Genomic DNA, 20,766 nt, shown 5'->3' with positions numbered 1-20,766 from the left:
ACTTCCAGTGAACAGTATGAGAGAGAGAGAGAGAGAGAGAGCGATAACACCAAATTTAAAACACCTGTTCCCTATTTACACCTGAGACCTTGTAACACTAACAAGTCACCTGACACTGGGGAGGGAAAATGGCTAATTGGGCCCAATTTGGACATTTTCATTTAGGGGTGTACTCACTTTTGTTGCCAGCGGTTTAGACATTAATGGCTGTGTGTTGAGTTATTTTGAGGGGACAGCAAATTTACACTGTTATACAAGCTGTACACTCACTACTTTATATTGTAGCAAAGTGTCATTTCTTCAGTGTTGTCACATGAAAAGATATAATAAAATACTTACAAAAATGTGAGGGGGTGTACTCACTTTTGTGAGATACTGTATGATACTAGCATATTACTCCCGTATATAGAAAAGCTTAATTTACCCTGGAAACCTTGTCACGCATAAAGTTTGGAATCCCAAATTCACATGAGCAACAGCGATGGTGTGACACACACCTTAGTCACACTGCCCATGAAATGAAGACCATCACTGCAGGCTGGATGCTAAATGACCTAGGTTTCCGAAAGGTACGTTTTACAAAAAATATGAAAACTTCCATTAAGTGTATACATTTATATACTGCTCAACTGGTCAAAGTATTTTTAAACTGGTATGAGTAGTTACTTATAATTATTATTCATTTTAAATAGATACGGGGACCAATTTTATTTAAGTGGTTAGTTCATATGTTTTAGTAATGTTTTATGTTTGCCTGCCCTGAATACTGAAATTTGAAAAAAAGGGCAGACTATGGATAGCTGCCATGTGCTTTGATATTGTCATATTACAAACATTAGTGATGAGTGGTGAAACAGCACAACAAGGTAGGTACTGGTTAATAAATAATTATTTGCTGAAAGTCTACTGTTAAGTGGCTACATTGCAAGGGGGATGCTGACAGAACCAAGGTCTTACTACACACAAACGTAAATGATTATTCAGATAGACAGGGGACTTATAACTGCTGAGAAGCATTTATTGCTTACTGGAATATGTCTTTGTTATTATCATTTTACTGGATGTGTGTGCTTTGGATCCAAATAATATTGCCCATAATAAAAATAAAATATCATTATTGTTATTATTTAGTAGTTTCAGCACTCATTGTCGGGCAGCTGGTGTAAAAGTTGATAAATCCGGACATGGAAAATAGAACACATATGCATGAGAGCCTATTTATAGTTTTACAACCATATAAGTCACTGTTTTGGCAAAATCTTGTATAGGGAATATTATGTTTGTAATATATCTGCATGGCAAAGGTATAAAAGTACACAACGCAGGTAGTTACATAGCAGAATTTACACTGTACATCTGCAAAAACAAAAGTTAAAAATACAGTATACCAATATCTTAAAGAAAAGCACAGTTTCCCTAAACAGAACCAGGCACATTTATTGTTACTAAGGGAAAATTGTTAAGCTGTAAGCAGAGAAGGGGGGAGAGGGGGTTATTTTGTATGGGGTAGTCCAATGCAACAATCCCACATTCATAAATAACAACATACTATAAATGAAATAGAATGTTGTGGAAATAGAATGACGTTTATTTTGTTTTTTGTTAAGGAAATTTTAGGCAACATTCATCTGCATTGAATTATGCAGCGACTGTAAATTTAAGAAAAATCTCATTTCTGCCAACGTAAGGCAACTATGTCTAAACATGTCTTAATAATCTCCTCCTATATATGGCAAATTAAATTCAAGGTTTGGATAGCACTTTTGTGTTGATGTATATTGCAGCTACTATAGTTACAGTGCTAGATGAATAGGTGCACTATCACCCTCTATGGGTAACTGAATATACTTTATTCGTATTCTCTCTGCTTCTTAACAAGTTGGTCCAGATTTGTAAACAGAAAAAATATCTGCTGCAATCAGTGGGCACAATACAAAAAAAGTAAATATCATTAACATAGTGCCAAAAGGTTTAGGTAAAATGAGTACTAGTAAGGCATTGCTTGGATCAACACAACACAATTGAATAAAGAAAAGGTCAGACACATTTTCAATGTGGAGTGGAAAAAAAGCAAGGTGTTTGTGTTTCCTGCAAACCACAAATTCGGATTTTGTAACCTGCAATGAAGAATAATAGCTGAATCTGTGGGTAACTTGTTTTGCTCCAATTTTATACAATGGCTTTTCAATTTATTATATTCTTTATTCACTAGCCAGCAAGCTTTCTATGCAAGCTGTATTCTCCTCTGCCTAACTTTTATTTCTATAAATCGGCATACATTTGGTTATGGCTCATAATTGTATATCATCAGCTTCTCATTCAGCTGATGTTTAGGAGAAAAAAAGATGAATTCACTTACTTTAGACTGTTGCAATTGAAAATATAATTGCAGTTTTATAAATATCTAACTGCATTAACTGCTCATTTTCATACCTGTCTTGAATTCACCTTTAAATATACATTTGATTATGTTATAGCAACGAGGTGATGAAATCAACAAGTAAAAAATATATATTTTTAGATGTCTAATTTTTATATTTAATGCAGTGTGTATATTATACTACATAATGTTACTTTCCTGTAGCCTTTGAGCTGAGCTCTGTGACTCATATTCTGTCTTGTCCTATTTTTACAGAAAGCATTTTCTGTACAGACTACACATTTCGTTCCAGAAAGCATTTTTGAGCAGCATAACACTCTGCTATCTGCTCTGAACATCAATCATAAATATGCTATCAATGCTTATGATTCATCAGTGATTCAGCCCTCTGCATTCCCATTCTCTAACCCATATTCTGCTGTCCAAGGCTGCATGTCTGATTTTCAACATAGGCTGTGGCCTAAGGGGTCAGCTCTGCCAGGGGCATCACAAAACCATTCACATATCTCTTTGCCAATTGTCAGTGATACATTCCTGTGTGCAATAAAAGGATCTGCACGAATGTTCTAGCTGCCAATTTAATCCAGTCATTGTTTGTGTCCCTGCTCATTGTGTTCATTTTTGTTGGTGGAAGAGTGTACTGTGCACCATTTGCAAGTGCACTACTTTAATCGGTAATTGCACATTCATGCATCATAAATAGAGCTTTCTTTTGGTGGTATTTGATCACCACTGTGATTTTTATTTTTTGAGATATAAGCAAACAAAATAAGAGAGAAAATTTTGAAAAAAATATATATTTTCTACTTTTATCTAAAAAAAATATCCAGTAAACTCAAATTTTGTCATACATTTAGGCCAAAATGTATTCAGCTACGTGTCTGGTTAAAAAAATCCCAATATGGGTATACTGATTGGTTTGCGCAAAATTTATAGTGTCTACAAACTATGGTATATACAGTATCTCACAAAAGTGAGTACACCCCTCACATTTTTGTAAATATTTTATTATATCTTTTCATGTGACAACACTGAAGAAATTACACTTTGCTACAATAAAGTAGTGAGTGTACAGCTTGTATAACAATGTAAATTTGCTGCCCCTCAAAATAACTCAACACACAGCCATTAATGTCTAAACCGCTGGCAACAAAAGTGAGTACACCCCTAAGTGAAATTGTCCAAATTGGGCCCAAAGTGTCAATATTTTGTGTGGCCACCATTATTTTCCAGCATTGCCTTAACCCTCTTGGGCATGGAGTTCACCAGAGCTTCACAGGCTGCCACTGGAGTCCTCTTACACTCCTCCATGATGACATCACGGAGCTGGTGGATGTTAGAGACCTTGCACTCCTCCACCTTCTGTTTGAGAATGCCCCACAGATGCTCAATAGGTATAGGGTCATTATCATGTTGGAATACTACCCTGCAGCCCAGTCTCCAAAGAGAGGGGATCATGCTCTGCTTCAGTATGTCACAGTACATGTTGGCATTCATGGTTCCCTCAATAAACTGTAGCTCCCCAGTGCCGGCAGCACTCATGCAGCCCCAGACCATGACACTCCCACCACCATGTTTGACTGTAGGCAAGACACAATTGTCTTTGTAATCCTCACCTGGTTCCCGCCACACAGGATTGACACCATCTGAACCAAATAAGTTTTATCTTGGTCTCATCAGACCACAGGACATGGCTTCAGTAATACATGTCCTTAGTCTGCTTGTCTTCAGCAAACTGTTTGCAGGCTTTCTTGTGCATCATCTTTAGAAGAGGCTTCCTTCTGGGACGACAGCCATGCAGACCTATTTGATGCAGTGTGTGGCCTATGATCTGAGCACTAACAGGCTGACTCCCCCCACCCCCACCCCACACCCCTTCAACCTCTGCAGCAATGCTGGCAGCACTCATAAGCCTATTTCCCAAAGACAACCTCTGGATATGATGCTAAGCACATGCACTCAACTTCTTTGGTCCACCATGGCGAGGCCTGTTCTGAGTGGAACCTGTCCTGTTAAACCGCTGTTTGGTCTTGGCCACCGTGCTGCAGTTCAGTTTCAGGGTCTTGGCAATCTTCTTACAGCCTAGGCCATCTTCATGTAGAGCAACAATTCTCTTTTTCAGATCCTCAGAGAGTTCTTTGCCATGAGGTGCCATGTTGAACTTCCGGTGACCAGTATGAGAGACTGAAAGCGATAACACCAAATTCAACACATCTGCTCCCCATTCACACCTGAGACCTTGTAACACTAACAAATCACATGACATCGGGGAGGGAAAATGGCTAAATGGGCCCAATTTGAACATTTTCACTTAGGGGTGTACTCACTTTTATTGCCAGTGGTTTAGCCATTAATGGCTGTGTGTTGAGTTATTTTGAGGAGAGAGCAAATTTTCAATGTTATACAAGCTGTACACTCACTACTTTACATTGTAACAAAGTGCCATTTCTTTAGCATTGTCACATGAAAAGATATAATAAAATATTTACAAAAATGTGAGGGGTGTACTCACTTTTATGAGATCCTGTATAATGGAATTTACGCAGCTTTTACTTTCTGACTACCTAAATGCCAGGGCATTTTACACCCCCCCCCCCCCTCCATAATTACCCCTTTTTCAAAAAGTAAACACCCCAAGAAATTTGCTGCGAGGCATGTTGAGCCCATGGATGATTTTTCTTTTTTGGTTTTCTTAGAAAATTACATTTTTTTTTTTTTTTTTTTTTACACAAAGTTGTCATTTAATTGCTCACACATGCCATGGGTATATGTGGAATTACACCCCAAATGCATTCTGCTGCTTCTCCTGAGTACGGGGATACCACATGTGTGAGACTTTTTGGGAGCCTAGCCACGCACGGGTACTGAATACCAATAACCACCTTCTGGATTGCAAAGGGCGTAAATTTCTCATTTCACTTCCTCATTACCTATCACAGTTTTGGAGGCCCTGAAATGCCAAGATAGCACAACCCCCCCCCCCTCCCCAAATGACACCGTTAGGACACCTTTTTGGAAAGTAGACACCCAAGCTATTTTCTTTTTTGTCACAAGTTTCTGGAAAAAAAATATTTTTACACAATTTTTGTCAATGAAATGATATATTGCTTATACATGCCATGGGTATATGTGGAATTACACCCCCAAAATGCATTCTGCTGCTTCTCCTGAGTATGGGGATATGCCAACATAGCACAACCCCCCCCCCCCTTCCTCGATGACCCCTTTTCTGAAAGTAGACACCCCAAGGAATTTGATAAGAGGCATGGTATTTTGCAGATCTCATTTTTGTCCCAAGGTTTGAAAATCAAAAAAAGAAAAAGAAAATGTTTATTTTCTTTCTTCAATTTCCAAAAAATTGTGGCAACAAATGAGATCTGCAAAATACTCACCATGCCTCTTAGCAAATACCTTGGCGTGTCTACTATCCAAAAATAGGTTATTTGGGGGGGGGGGGGGGGTTGTACTATCCTGGTATTTCAGGGCAGCCGAACCTGTAATAGATAGTCAGGAAGTGTAATGAGGAAATAATGCCTTTTAACCACTTCAGCCCCGGAAGGTTTTACCCCCTTCCTGACCAGAGCACTTTTTACAATTCGGCACTGCGTCGCTTTAACTGCTAATTGCGCGGTCATGCAATGCTGTACCCAAACGAAATTTGCGTCCTTTTCTTCCCACAAATAGAGCTTTCTTTTGATGGTATTTGATCACCTCTGCCGTTTTTATTTTTTGCGCTATAAACGGAAAAAGACCAAAAATTTTCTACTTTTTGTTCTAAAAAAAATCCAATAAACTCAATTTTAGTCATACATTTAGGCCAAAATGTATTCGGCCACATGTCTTTGGTAGAAAAAATGTCAATAAGTGTATATTTATTGGTTTGCGCAAAAGTTATAGCGCCTACAAACTAGGGTACATTTTCTGGAATTTACACAGCCTTTAATTTATGACTGCCTATGTCGTTTCTTGAGGTGCTAAAATGGCAGGGCAGTACAAAACCCCCACAAATGACCCCATTTTGGAAAGTAGACACCCCAAGGAATTTGCTGAGAGGCATGTTGAGCCCATTGAATATTCATTTTTTTTGTCCCAAGTGATTGAATAATTACAAAAAAAAAAAAAAAAAATTACAAAAAGTTGTCACTAAATGATATATTGCTCACACAGGCCATGGGCATATGTGGAATTGCACCCCAAAATACATTTAGCTGCTTCTCCTGAGTACGGGGATACCACATGTGTGGGACTTTTTGGGAGCCTAGCCGCGTACGGGGCCCCAAAAACCAATCACTGCCTTCAGGATTTCTAAGGGCGTACATTTTTGATTTTACTCCTCACTACCTATCACAGTTTCGGAGGCCATGGAATGCCCAGGTGGCACAAACCCCCCCCAAATGACCCCATTTTGGAAAGTAGACACCCCAAGCTATTTGCTGAGAGGCATGGTGAGTATTTTGCAGCTCTCATTTGTTTTTGAAAATAAAGAAAGACGAGAAAAAAAAATTTTTTTTTTTCTTTTTTCAATTTTCAAAACTTTGTGACAAAAAGTGAGGTCTGCAAAATACTCACTATACCTCTCATCAAATAGCTTGGGGTGTCTACTTTCCAAAATGGGGTCATTTGGGGGGGTTTTTTGCCACCTGGGCATTCCATGGCCTCCGAGACTGTGATAGGCAGTGAAGAGTGAAATCAAAAATTTACGGCCTTAGAAAGCCTGAAGGCGGTGCTTGGTTTTCGGGGTCCCGTACGCGGCTAGGCTCCCAAAAAGTCTCACACATGTGGTATCCCCGTACTCAGGAGAAGCAACAGAATGTATTTTGGGGTGTAATTTCACATATTCCCATGGCATGTTTGAGCAATATATCATTTAGTGACAACTTTGCGCAAAAAAAAATAAAAAAAATAAAAAATTGTCTCTTTCCCGCAACTTGTGTCACAATATAAAATATTCCATGGACTCGACATGCCTCTCAGCAAATAGCTTGGGGTGTCTACTTTCCAAAATGGGGTCATTTGGGGGGGTTTTGAACTGTCCTGGCATTTTATGCACAACATCTAGAAGCTTATGTCACACATCACCCACTCTTCTAACCACTTGAAGACAAAGCCCTTTCTGACACTTTTTGATTACATAAAAAAATAATTTTTTTTTGCAAGAAAATTACTTTGAACCCCCAAACATTATATATTTTTTTAAAGCAAATGCCCTACAGATTAAAATGGTGGGTGTTTCATTTTTTTTTTTCACACAGTATTTGCGCAGCGATTTTTCAAACGCATTTTTTGGGGAAAAAACACACTTTTTTAAATTTTAATGCACTAAAACACACTATATTGCCCAAATGTTTGATGAAATAAAAAAGATGATCTTAGGCCGAGTACATGGATACCAAACATGACATGCTTTAAAATTGCGCACAAACGTGCAGTGGCGACAAACTAAATACATTTTTAAAAGCCTTTAAAAGCCTTTACAGGTTACCACTTTAGATTTACAGAGGAGGTCTACTGCTAAAATTACTGCCCTCGATCTGACATTCGCGGTGATACCTCACATGCATGGTGCAATTGCTGTTTACATTTGACGCCAGACCGACGCTTGCGTTCGCCTTAGCGCGAGAGCAGGGGGGACAGGGGTGCTTTTTTTTTTTTTTTTTTTTTTTTTTCTTTATTATTATTATTTTTTTATCTTATTTTTAAACTGTTCCTTTCATTTTTTTTTTTTTTAAATCATTTTTATTGTTATCTCAGGGAATGTAAATATCCCCTATCATAGCAATAGGTAGTGACAGGTACTCTTTTTTGCAAAAATTGGGGTCTATTAGACCCTAGATTTCTCCTCTGCCCTCAAAGCATCTGACCACACCAAGATCGGTGTGATAAAATGCTTTCCCAATTTCCCAATGGCGCTGTTTACATCCGGCTAAATCTAAGTCATAAAATGCTCGTAGCTTCCGGTTTCTTAGGCCATAGAGATGTTTGGAGCCACTCTGGTCTCTGATCAGCTCTATGGTCAGCTGGCTGAATCACCGGCTGCATTCTCAGGTTCCCTGTTGAGACAGGAGAGCCAGAGAAAAACACGGAAGACATGGGGGGGGGGGCATTCCCTCCCACTGCTTGTAAAAGCAGTCTAGAGGCCAATTAGCTGCTAGGATTGCTTTTACATGAAAGCCAATCGCTGGCTGAAAAGAATGATACCAAGATGATACCTAAACCTGCAGGCATCATTCTGGTATAACCACTCAAAGTCGTGAATGGCGTACCTGAAGACAAAAAAATGGTTAACAATAAAGCACAGTAAACGGTAAGGTATAAAAAATTGCATATCTGAAAAGCAAGCATGGTAAAACATAACAACAATAAAACATTGCAGAATAGAATACAGTAAAAAAGAGCAGAACAATAGAGAGAGAATAGAGAGAGAGAGAACAATAAAACGACAACTATTTTTTTTTATTTTATATTTTTGTTTGTGTTTTTTTTTTTTTTACACTTTTTTTTGTAACTAACTTTTATAACTGTAACCGGTTCCAGGTTCGGGTCTCTCAAAATGCGATGGCATCTTGGGAGACCCTGTGAAAGTGTGCCTAGTCTGTGCAATGCTGTACCCTACGCTAATACTCAACTAGTGAATGGTAGCGTTCAAAACATTCACCAATGCAAAGACCAGGATTGTCAGGACAGGAGGGACAATAATAGCGGGTGTCACGCCTATATCCGCGCTTGCTGCAGACACAACATCTTTTTTGGGGGGGTTCGCTGGGCAGGGGTACTCGGGAGGACATAAAGAAAATGCCTCTCATGCAGCCGACTGCATTTGGTTGGGGATGTGAATGGGGGAAGTAGGGGCGCTGCAGAAGCGGTGGGTTCCCAATTAGGATTGGCGAATGCAGCAGGAAGGGCACTATGGACACGACGGGCCTGTGTTTGTCTTCTTGGTGGCAGCGGGACACTACTTGTGCTTGCCACCTCACCAGCTTGAACTGCACTTATGGGACTCGCCACGTCACCAAGTGTTACTGCAGTGCTGGTTTGACTACGACCGGGGTGTACTAGGCTGCTGGTGCTTGCCAGTTCACCAAAACGCTACCAAAAAAACTGTTAGCGATCGCAGGGATCAGGCCTGACTCTGAGAACGCTGCAGTTATGCATTTAGTGTTTTGTAAGTGACAGTGATCGATCGATACTGCTCTTGGGTGGGCTGGGCTGGGCCGGGCAGAGGGGCAAAACGCAGGTGCTAGCAGGTATCTGGGCTGATCCCGCTAACACTGCGTTTGTGGGAACCCTAAACTGCTGGGGACGCTAGTATAGATCTGATCAGATCAGATATTGATCTGATCAGATACTATACCACTAAGGGAGGTGTATGGTGCGTGCGTGGGTGTTAGCGGTACTGGCGCTAACCTGACGCTGCCTGGGGCTGGTGCTTGCCAGTTCACCAAAACGCTACCAAGAAAACTGTTAGCGATCGCAGGGATCAGGCCTGACTCTGTGAACGCTGCAGTTATGCATTTAGTGTTTTGTAAGTGACAGTGATCGATCGATACTGCTCTTGGGTGGGCTGGGCTGGGCCGGGCAGAGGGGCAAAACGCAGGTGCTAGCAGGTATCTGGGCTGATCCCGCTAACACTGCGTTTGTGGGAACCCTAAACTGCTGGGGACGCTAGTATAGATCTGATCAGATCAGATATTGATCTGATCAGATACTATACCACTAAGGGAGGTGTATGGTGCGTGCGTGGGTGTTAGCGGTACTGGCGCTAACCTGACGCTGCCTGGGGCTGGTGCTTGCCAGTTCACCAAAACGCTACCAAGAAAACTGTTAGCGATCGCAGGGATCAGGCCTGACTCTGTGAACGCTGCAGTTATGCATTTAGTGTTTTGTAAGTGACAGTGATCGATCGATACTGCTCTTGGGTGGGCTGGGCTGGGCCGGGCAGAGGGGCAAAACGCAGGTGCTAGCAGGTATCTGGGCTGATCCCGCTAACACTGCGTTTGTGGGAACCCTAAACTGCTGGGGACGCTAGTATAGATCTGATCAGATCAGATATTGATCTGATCAGATACTATACCACTAAGGGAGGTGTACGGTGCGTGCGTGGGTGTTAGCGGTACTGGCGCTAACCTGACGCTGCCTGGGGCTGGTGCTTGCCAGTTCACCAAAACGCTACCAAAAAAACTGTTAGCGATCGCAGGGATCAGGCCTGACTCTGCGAACGCTGCAGTTATGCGTTTAGTGTTTTGTAAGTGTCAGTGATCGATCGATACTGCACTTGGGTGGGCTGGGCTGGGCCGGGCGGAGGGGCAAAACGTAGGTGCTAGCAGGTATCTGGGCTGATCCCGCTAACACTGCGTTTGTGGGAACCCTAAACTGCTGGGGACGCTAGTATAGATCTGATCAGATCAGATATTGATGCGTTCAGATACTATACCACTAAGGGAGGTGTATGGTGCGTGCGTGGGTGTTAGCGGTACTGGCGCTAACCTGACGCTGCCTGGGGCTGGTGCTTGCCAGTTCACCAAAACGCTACCAAGAAAACTGTTAGCGATCGCAGGGATCAGGCCTGACTCTGTGAACGCTGCAGTTATGCGTTTAGTGTTTTGTAAGTGACAGTGATCGATCGATACTGCACTTGGGCTGGGCCGGGCGGAGGGGAAGAACGCAGGTGCTAGCGGGTATCTGGGCTGATCCCGCTAACACTGCGTTTTTGGGAACCCTAAACTGCTGGGGACGCTAGTATAGATCTGATCGGATCAGATATTGATCCGTACAGATACTATACCACTAAGGGAGGCGTATGCTGCGTGCGTGGGTGTTAGCGGTACTGGCGCTAATCTGACGCTGCCTGGGGCGACGCATATCACCGCCGGGCGATCAGGGGCTAAACCTTTATTAGGTAATAAACGGCGGGTCCCCTGACACTATAAAAAATAAACGAACTAACCAGCGTCACCCGTAACGGTTATACGGTGATCAGTGGTGAAAGGGTTAACTAGGGGGCAATCAAGGGGTTAAAACATTTATTAGATAGTATATGGGGGTCCCTGTCACTATAAAACGCTGACGGCGAACCTAAATATTTACGTTCCTAACTAGCGTCACCAGCGACACTAATACAGCGATCAGAAAAATGATCGCTTAGTGACACTGGTGACAGGGGGTGATCAAGGGGTTAAAACTTTATTAGGGGGGTTAGGGGGGTATCCTAGACCTACAGGGGGGTAATACTCACTGCCCTAACACTGTAACTGTCACAAACTGACACCATGCAGTAATCAGAAAAAAAAAAAAAAAAAATACTGCTTGCTGTCAGTTTGTGACGGGGGGGGGGGGTGATTGGGGGGGGGTCGGGGGGCGATCGGGGGTGTAAAGTATGCCTGGCATGTTCTACTGTGTGTGTGTGTGTGTTGTGCACTTACATGTCTTCTCTCCTCGGCGCTGGGACGGAAACTGCCAAGCCGAGGAGAGATGACATCACATCCTCTGCCTGTGTGAAACTACACACAGGCAGGGGAGGATTCCGATTGGCTGGGAGCGATCGCGAGGGGGGGGCCACGATCGGATGGTCTCCCCCTCGCCTCCCGACGCTCCCAGTCAAATGCCGACCGCCGCTGGCACCGGGGGGGGGTCCGATCGGACCCCCCGCCCGCGGGAGGCAGATCACGTACAGGTACGTGATTCTGCCTGCCCGTGCCATTCTGCCGACGTATATATACGTTAGGCGGTCGGCAAGTGGTTAAAAGCCTGAAAGCCAAAAGAACAAAATATTACAGCGCACACATGCAAAGAAAGACATTTACCTCCTGCAAGGCTATTTAAAACACCTAAACATTTTCAAAAAATATGGGGATTTGGTCACACCATATTGCTATATGGTGCTTAAGCCCACTTACTGCGAAAAAGTACCCCATAATTAGTGGGTCCTACACTATCCATAGACTGGGAGATCCTGCTTCTCTGAACCATGGGAGAAATACACTCCTCTATATGGGAGAACTAAAGGACTCCACCTATGACACAGGTGGACACAAACGAGAGGCAATGATGAGGGAGTGGGGTGCTCCTGCCCAAAAGGGTTTAGTCAGAATCCATACAATAAACAAACAAGATATTTGGGGGGCACACCCTAAAAGATGCATTAAAGATGGTGCAGCCATCTTATTAGTGTCCAACTGTGTCATAGGTGGAGTCCTTTAGTTCTCCCATGGTTCAGGGAAACAGGATCTCCCATTCTATGGATAGTGTATTACCCACTAACTATGGGGTACTTTGTCGCAGTAAGTGGGCTTAAGCACCATATAGCAATATGGTGTGACCAAATCCCCATATTTTTTGAAAATATTTAGGTGTTTTAAATAGCCTTGCAGGAGGTAAATGTCTTTTTTGCATGTGTGCGCTGTAATATTTTGTTCTGTTTTATGGTCGCACCATCTTTAATGCATCTTTTAGGGTGTGCCCCCCAAATATCTTGTTAGACTGCCAAAAAGTCTCTCACATATGGTATCTCCAAACTCAGGAGAAGCATCAGAATGTACTTTGGGGTGTGATTCTACATATACCCATGGCATGTGTGAGCAATATATCATTTAAGTGACAACTTTGTAAAAAAAAAAAAAATCTGTAATTTTCCAGAACTTGTGGCCAAAAATAAAATATTCCATGGGCTCAACATGCCTCTCAGCAAATGGCTTGGGGTGTCTACTTTCCAAAAAGAGGTCATTTCGGAGGGTTTTGTGCTATTTTGGCATTTCAGGGTCTCTGAAACTGTGATAGGTAGTAAGGAAGTGAAATGAGGAAATGACGCCCTTTAAAAGCCTGAAGGTGCTTATTTGATTTTGGTGTTCTGTACGTGGCTAGACTGCCAAAACATTCTGTCACATGTGATATGCCCATACTCAAGAGAAGTAGCAAAATGTATTTTGCAGTGTAATTCCACATGTGTGACCAATTTTATGGCATGTGTGACCAAAATTACCTTGAACCCCCAAACCTTATATATATGTTTTAAAGCAGAGGCCCTACAGAATAAAATGGTGTTTTTTTGGTCACTCAGTATTTGCGCAGCGGTTTTTCAAGCGTAATTTTTTGAAAAAAATACATTTTTTTAATTTTAATGCACAAAAACACAACATTTTGCCCAATTGGTTGGTAAAATATAAAAGATGTTCTTATGCCGAGTAAATAGATACCAAACATGACATCCTTTAAAATTGCGCATGCCCATGTAGTGGCGACAAACTACGTACATTTTTAAAAGCATTTGAAAGCCTTTACAGGTTGCCACTTTAGATTTACACAGTAGTTCTAGTGCTAGAATTACTGTCCTTGATCTGAGGTTTGCAGTGATACCTCACGTGCATGGTGTAATTGCTGTTTACATACGACACAAGACCGATGCTTCACCTTTGCGCGATAGCACAAGGGGACAGGGTGATTTAATTTTTTTTTTATTACTTATCTTGTTTTTTTACTTAATTTTTTTACTATATTTTTACACTGTACCTTTAGTTTTATTTAATTATTTTATCACTTTTATTGTTATCACAGGGAATGTAAATATCCCCTGTGATAACAATAGACAGTGACAGGTACTTTTTTCTGAAAAATCAGAGGTCTATTAGACTCTAGATCTCTCCTCTGCCCTTAAAGCATCTCTCCACACCAAGATTAGTGTGATCAGATGCTTTCCCAATTTAAAAATGGAGCTGTTTATGTCCATGGAAACCGAAGTGATAAAATGGTTCTAGCTTCAGGTTTCTCAGAGATGATTGGAGCCATTCCGGTCTCCTATCAGCTCTATGGTCAGCTGGCCAAACCACGAGCTGCCTTCTTTGGTTCCCCGGTGGAACAGGAGAGCGTGAGAAAACCATAGAAGGCTGCGTGGGTAGAAGGATGTGGGGGGGCTTCCCTCTGCTTGTAAAAGGGGGGATGTCCCCTCCCACTGCTTGTAAAAGGGGGGGATGTCCCCTCCCACTGCTTGTAAAAGCAATCTAGGAGCTAATTAGCGGCTAGGATTGCTTTTATATAAAAGGCGACCGCTGGCTAAAAAAACTATAGCAAGATGATGCCTACACCTGCAGGCATCATCCCAGTATAACCACTCAAAGTCCAGCAGCATACCAGTACATTGCTGGTCCTTGTTGGGCATATACACTATAATAACAAAAGTATTGGGACGCCTGCCTTTACACACAAACTTTAATGGCATCCCAGTCTTAATCCGTAGGGTTCAATATCGAGTTGGCCCACCCTTTGCAGCTATAATGGCTTAAATTCTCCTGGGAAGGCTATCCACTAGGTTTAGGAGTGTGTATATGGGAATGTTTGACCATTCTTCCAGAAGCGCACTTGTGAGGTCAGGCACTGATGTGGACAAGAAGGCCTGGCTTGCAGTCTCCGCTCTAATTCATCCCAAAGGTGTTCTATCGGGTTGAGGTCAGGACTGCAGGCCAGTCAAGCTCCTCCACCCCAAACTCACTCATCCATGTCTTTATGCACCTTGCTTTCTGCACTGTTGCGCAGTCATGTTGGAACAGGAAGGGCCATCCACAAACTGTTCCCACAACGTTGGGAGCTTGAAATTGTCCAAAATGTCTTGGTATGCTGATGCCCTAAGAGTTCCCTTCACTGGAACTAAGGTGCCAAGTCCAACCCCTGAAAAACAACCCTACACCATAATCCCTCCACCAAATGATTTGGACCAGTGCACAAAGCAAGGTTCATCAAGACATGGATGATCGAAAATATTGAACCCTACGGATTAAGACTGGGATGCCATTAAAGTTCATGTGCGTGTAAAGGCAGGTGTCCCAATACTTTTGGTAAAACAGTGTATATTTTTTTCATGCAGCCTGTGGGCTGAACGAAAAAAAGAGAACCTAACAGATTCCTCCATTCACATCGATCAATGTGGATGAAGAAATCTCTGGCAAAAACAGTGAAAAAAATATATATGCAGACGCATGGGGCGATCCGCCCACTGACCACCCCAGGCCCCATGCTTCGGCATATACGTTCTTCTTTTTAACTGCGGATGAGAAACCTCCTACAGCGCTAAAATCACTGCTGTATGTATTCTGAAAGCATACCCTGCTGCTGTCAGAATAAACAGATCAGTGCTGCAGTTGAATGGTGTTCCTGCAAAGCAAACGGTAACAAGAAAAAAACAGTAAAAACAGAACATTAACTTAATAAAACAAAAACTATTTTCGTCTTATTTATTTATTTTATTTTTACATGTGTTTATTTTTTTAACTGCTTTCAAATGCCCACTGTACATATACTGCGGCAGGTCGGCCCGGCTGCACAAAACAACGTACCTGTACGTTGTTTCCTCTTCCTAGGTCTGGGGTGCGCCGCTGGCCATCCACGATTGTTCATAAGAGAGGCAGAACGGCGGTCTGCCTGTGTAAACAAGGCAGACCTTCATTCTGTCACAGAGGAAGAGAGACATCTGTGATTCCTGCTAATCAAGAACACAGATGTCTCTCTTCCTCCAGTCAGTCCATCCCCCCCACAGTTATAAATCATTCCCTAGGAGCCCACTCACTAGGGACACATTTAACCCTTTGATCGCCCCTGATGTTAACCTCTTCCCTGCCAGTGTCATTTGAGCAGTAACAGTGCAATGCAGTTTTAGCACTGATAACTGTATTTGTGTTACTGGTCCCCAAAAAGTCTCACTTAGTGTCCAATTTGTCTGACGCAATGTCCTTGTCCCGCTAAAAATCGCTGATCACCGCCATTACTAGTAAAAATAAAAATATCCCATAGACGTGATAACTTTTGCGCAAACCAATCAATATGCGCTAATTGGAATTTTTATTTACCAAAAATATGTAGCAGAATACATATTGGCCTAAATTGATGAAGAAATCTAATTTTTTTACATATTATTATTGGATACGTTTTATAGTAGAAAGTAAAAAATAGTTTTTTTCAAAATTGTCACTCTTTTTTGTTTATAGTGCAAAAAATAAAAACCGCAGAGGTAAATACCTCCAAAAGAAAGCTCTGTTTGTGGGGGAAAAAAGGGACATCAATTTGTTTGGGTATAGCGTTGCACGACCACGCAATTGTCAGTTAAAGTAACACAATGCTGTATCGCACAAAAAAAAGCCTGGTCATTAATCACTTCAGCCCTGGAAGATTTTACCCCCTTCCTGACCAGAGCACTTTTTGCGATTCGGCACTGCATCGCTTTAACTAATTGCGCGGTCGTGTGACATTGCAACCAAACAAAATTGATGTCCTTTTTTGCCCACAAATAGAGCTTTTGGTGGTATTTGATCACCTCTTTGGTTTTTATTTTTTGCGCTATAAACAAAAAAAGAGCGACAATTTAAAAAAAAAACAATATTTTTTACTTTTTACTATAATAAATATCCCCCAAAAATATATAAAAAAACAATTTTTTTCCTCAGTTTAGGCCGATATGTATTCTTCTACACCACTGGGGGTTGTATGGAGCACGTACCTTCTCATGCTTTGCTCATAGATCACGCTGTGTCACAGAAGCAGCAAACTTTTTTTCCTCCGGCTAGCAGGCAGACCTCCGGTAAATTTGGGGGGTTTTGCTTCCTCCAGACACCCCCACCTGGGCTGAACTCTTCCCCTCTTGATGGGGCTGAGTATAAGGGAGAACTAAAAATGATCTGCAATGTTTTCTTTCACCGCCCCTACTCGGTGGCGGCTTCCAGGTCTCCTCCACTCCATCCCTCCCTCACTCACAAGCCGGTCTCGTCGGATCAGAGGCCCGTGCTTGCGTGGGAAAACACTTTTTTTGAAAGAGAAAGGAGGGGGGTGCGATGCGAGGTGGGGACGGGGCTTAGCGCGGCGTTGGCGTCCTCCAACGCCAAATTTACAGTTACCTAGTGCGACTCACAGGCAAAAGAGCACTTGGCTGTCAGGGACTGTTTGAACTGCTACAAATAAAATGTCTGATCTTGCCAACGCTGCATTTTTTTTTGTACTGTGTATCAGAAGTGCCAGCGTTCTACTGACACTGCACTTGTGGGGGCAAAGGGACTGAACGCAGGTGCTGGCAGGTGTCTTGGCTGATGCTAACACTGTGTTTTTGGGGACACTATACTATCGGGGACGCTAGTATAGTTCTGATCTAATCAAAGATATTGATCCATTCAAACACTATCCGAGTAATAGAGGTTTATCGTGCATGTGTTACTGGCAATTGAAGTGTTAAATGTGATCATGAATATTTGGCGGGCAATCTGACGCTATCTGGGATTGATGCTAACGCTATCTATCGTCACCCGAGACACTAATACAGTGATCAGAAAAAAAATTTGTACACCATACTAATGATACCGGGACAGGGCAGTGGAAGGGTTAACTGGGGGCGATCAGGTGGTTAAATGTGCCTATCTAGGTGTTTGTATGACTGTGTGCTGCTTTTACTCACTGTGTGATGCTCTCTCTTCTCACACTGGAACCGAAAAGGGCTCCAGGAGAAGATCACATCATTTCCTGTGCCTGTGTTTACAGATCCTGCTGATCTGTGATTTTGTTTTGGATAAAGTGGAGATGGATTAGAAAACCTGTCTGTCTGTGCCCCCATTAGGGCCTCTAAACCTCTCTATTTGACCTGTTTACTGTTATCACTGAAGGTGAAAGTAAAAAAAATCACAAACTTTGGGTTGTAATAGAGGGGAAATCTTCCAACAGGGACGCTAGTTCTGGTGACCTGGGGGCCCCCAAGGGATTCCCTTAATTTGCAGGGATTTACTCTAACTTCTTGTTTTGGCTATGGGACAGGAAGTGAAGGAGAATCTCCCCAAAGGGGCACAGATGTCGAAAAATAAACTGACAAGGGTTATGACCCTCCCTTACTCTATCCAAAATGAAAAAAAAAATGTTGCCTATAGTTCTGCTTTAACAATTACCCATTCTGGGCTCATACACCTAGAATTGACCTGCTAGCAGAATAGGGTGACCATTTTCCCTGCTTTTGCAGCAACTGTTTCTAGGTGTACAGATGCAAAGAGGGTAATGAAGGGGTTAATCTGGAGACTCCAGCGAAATCCCACCACTGGTCCAATGGTGGTTTATGAACAGCTAGCATTTGTTTCATCCTTTGTACATATACCCATTTTTCAACTAGTTTTTAACACAGTACAAAGAGCAATGCCAAAGAATAACCTATACCATTTTACCATCTAATTGTACATCGGCTATTAGACTAAACACACTAACTGCTAAATTGCTAATATCCAACAGGTAAGGCTGTAAGGATTTTAGCACATTAATGAAGTTCTCCAGTATCATCATCTATAGGGACATAAACAAGAAATACAGACCAGTGTTCTTTATTTCCTGTTAGGTATGTGCAAAGAGCAATGGCACACTGACACTGGATCAGCTATGGTGAGAATATAATGCAATATTTGCTAAATATCTGCTGCTATATCCTGTCACTTTTGTTTTCATATACTGTACATACTTTAATGAGTTTGGAAGACAATTTCAGGACGTTATTCACAATCGTGAGCTGTTCCTTCTTGTTTGGCTTCTTTTCCATTTTCAAATAAAGATTGATCTGTAAGGTGTAAATGGTAAATGTTCACAAGTCAGAAATCCCACACAATAGTACAGCGACATGCAAATGGAAAAGTGAATGACAATTAGATTAGTGATGTTAACATTTACACAGAGTATGAATACACCACATATCTATGAATGTCTCAGCATTCCCACAAAGTGACAAATGATATTTGTAATGTACCTTATATATGTCACTTTCTATGTGATAGCGCCGGTTCCCATATAGCAAGTTAAACAGCTCAGTGCTTGTGCTGTTTAATCTTCCCCTCTCTATGCTATAAAAAAACCTGGTTGATCATGCCTGTTCATATGTCCCCCTAAGTGTGCTGACCACGGTAATCATGTCATCCCACTGCTCTCTCTCTCTCCCCCTCACCCACCCCCCCCCCCTGCATGTCAGCTCCTGTGTGTGTGAGAGCTCTCCCTCCCCTCTATAGCCACTTTTAGTAGCTGGCAGTAAAGTAAAATAGAGATTACTGCCAGCCCCTCTGTTCTATCAAGCCATCCTGCACTGTGTAAATGTTTCTCTAAAACACTGCCTCTACATACCTTATCTCAAATCTTTTCTGGACGGTCATGTAACCTCCAGCCGCTCTCCTCCCTCATCTAAGGGCTATGGTAGATACAGCGGTCATGGAAGCAGCACACTGCACGCCCCTAACCCGGAGCAGGCTGGATGACATACATCTACGCGGTCCAGCCTGTCTGTGCCGCCGGCCCGCTGTAAAAGTACTGTGTAGAGTATTGCTCTGTGCAATACTGCTAAACAGAATAGGCAAGTATATCAAGTTTGTTATGTTAACCTCTTGGCATTGGCGCCTCCTGGCCCTTTAAGAGGTTTAAGATTATGTCCGAAAAATCCACATCGCAACGAGCGATCGGGAGCTTTCGTTTAGTGCAGCGCGGGCACTCTCCGCACAAGTGCCTAGACAGCAATTAACGCAAAGAGAGAGAGACTTTACAACCGCTTGAATGTTAGGGATTGTTACATTTACCCAGTGAAAAGCAACAAATAAAAACTGACATTACACAAACATTATGCGACTTTTGTTGAAATGCTGAGACCTTCACAAAGTGCATTTTTTTATACATAGACCCCCCCCCCCATAGTGTAAAAAATACATTATGCAACTCCACACCTACAACTAATGGACACTTCCCACTTAACATATAAAATTCAAAAGGGGGGGGGGGGGGGGGTGGAGTGGGGTTGTGGCAAAATAAGTGGCAAATGGGGTATTACGCGAGTTAATGAGGCTAAAATGGGGTGGGGGTTAGTACAAACAGAAAAGGGTAAAATGCAGAAATGGGAGACTGAAAACTTGTAACCTGCCTTATATGTTAATACTTTGTATATGTATGTGTGTGTATATAATAAATATATATAAGATTTTATATAAAAATGCATAGAAAATAACAGCGTTATAGGGAAACTACGTGAATTCCTGAAAGGCAGGTTTTGTCCAACATCAATGTTTATGAGGAGGCAAGTACAAATTGGGGTGTAAAAAATCCAATGAGCTGATACTGTAAATTTTGATTTTGTAAAATCATTTCATACTGTTCATCATAACATCCATGTACAGAATCTAAGGAATCAGGGGCTATTAAAAAATACTGCATAGATGGCTAATAAATGGAGCATATTAAAATGGGGTATAGGTAGCAGTGGTGTACCACGGGGGGATTGGGGCTGAACCAAAGTTTTCTCAGTCACTTTATGAATGACCTGACAGATGGAATAGTAATGTTTCCTTTTACTGATCACATATTATTTAGGATTACTGAAAGTGAGCAGGATGGAAACATATTATAAAAGGATTTTA

At 42.0% G+C, this 20,766-nt stretch overlaps 1 protein-coding gene across 1 annotated transcript in view; it reads right to left on the bottom strand.

Annotated features, from left to right (window-relative positions):
* The window catches only part of PHTF1 (putative homeodomain transcription factor 1), a gene marked incomplete at its 5' end in the record, with an annotated part of 230,604 nt that overhangs the window by 22,503 nt on the left and 187,335 nt on the right, over window positions 1–20,766 (bottom strand). Inside the window, 1 exon segment of the mRNA XM_073615712.1 lies at window positions 18,840–18,935. Coding sequence (XP_073471813.1) covers window positions 18,840–18,935 — 96 coding nt within the window.

The sequence above is a fragment of the Aquarana catesbeiana genome, linkage group LG02, assembly GCF_042186555.1.
Source record: "Aquarana catesbeiana isolate 2022-GZ linkage group LG02, ASM4218655v1, whole genome shotgun sequence".
Taxonomy (NCBI): Eukaryota; Metazoa; Chordata; class Amphibia; order Anura; family Ranidae; genus Aquarana; species Aquarana catesbeiana.
Note: the sequence above shows the minus strand (reverse complement) of the source record. Positions and strands in the feature narration are given on the sequence as shown.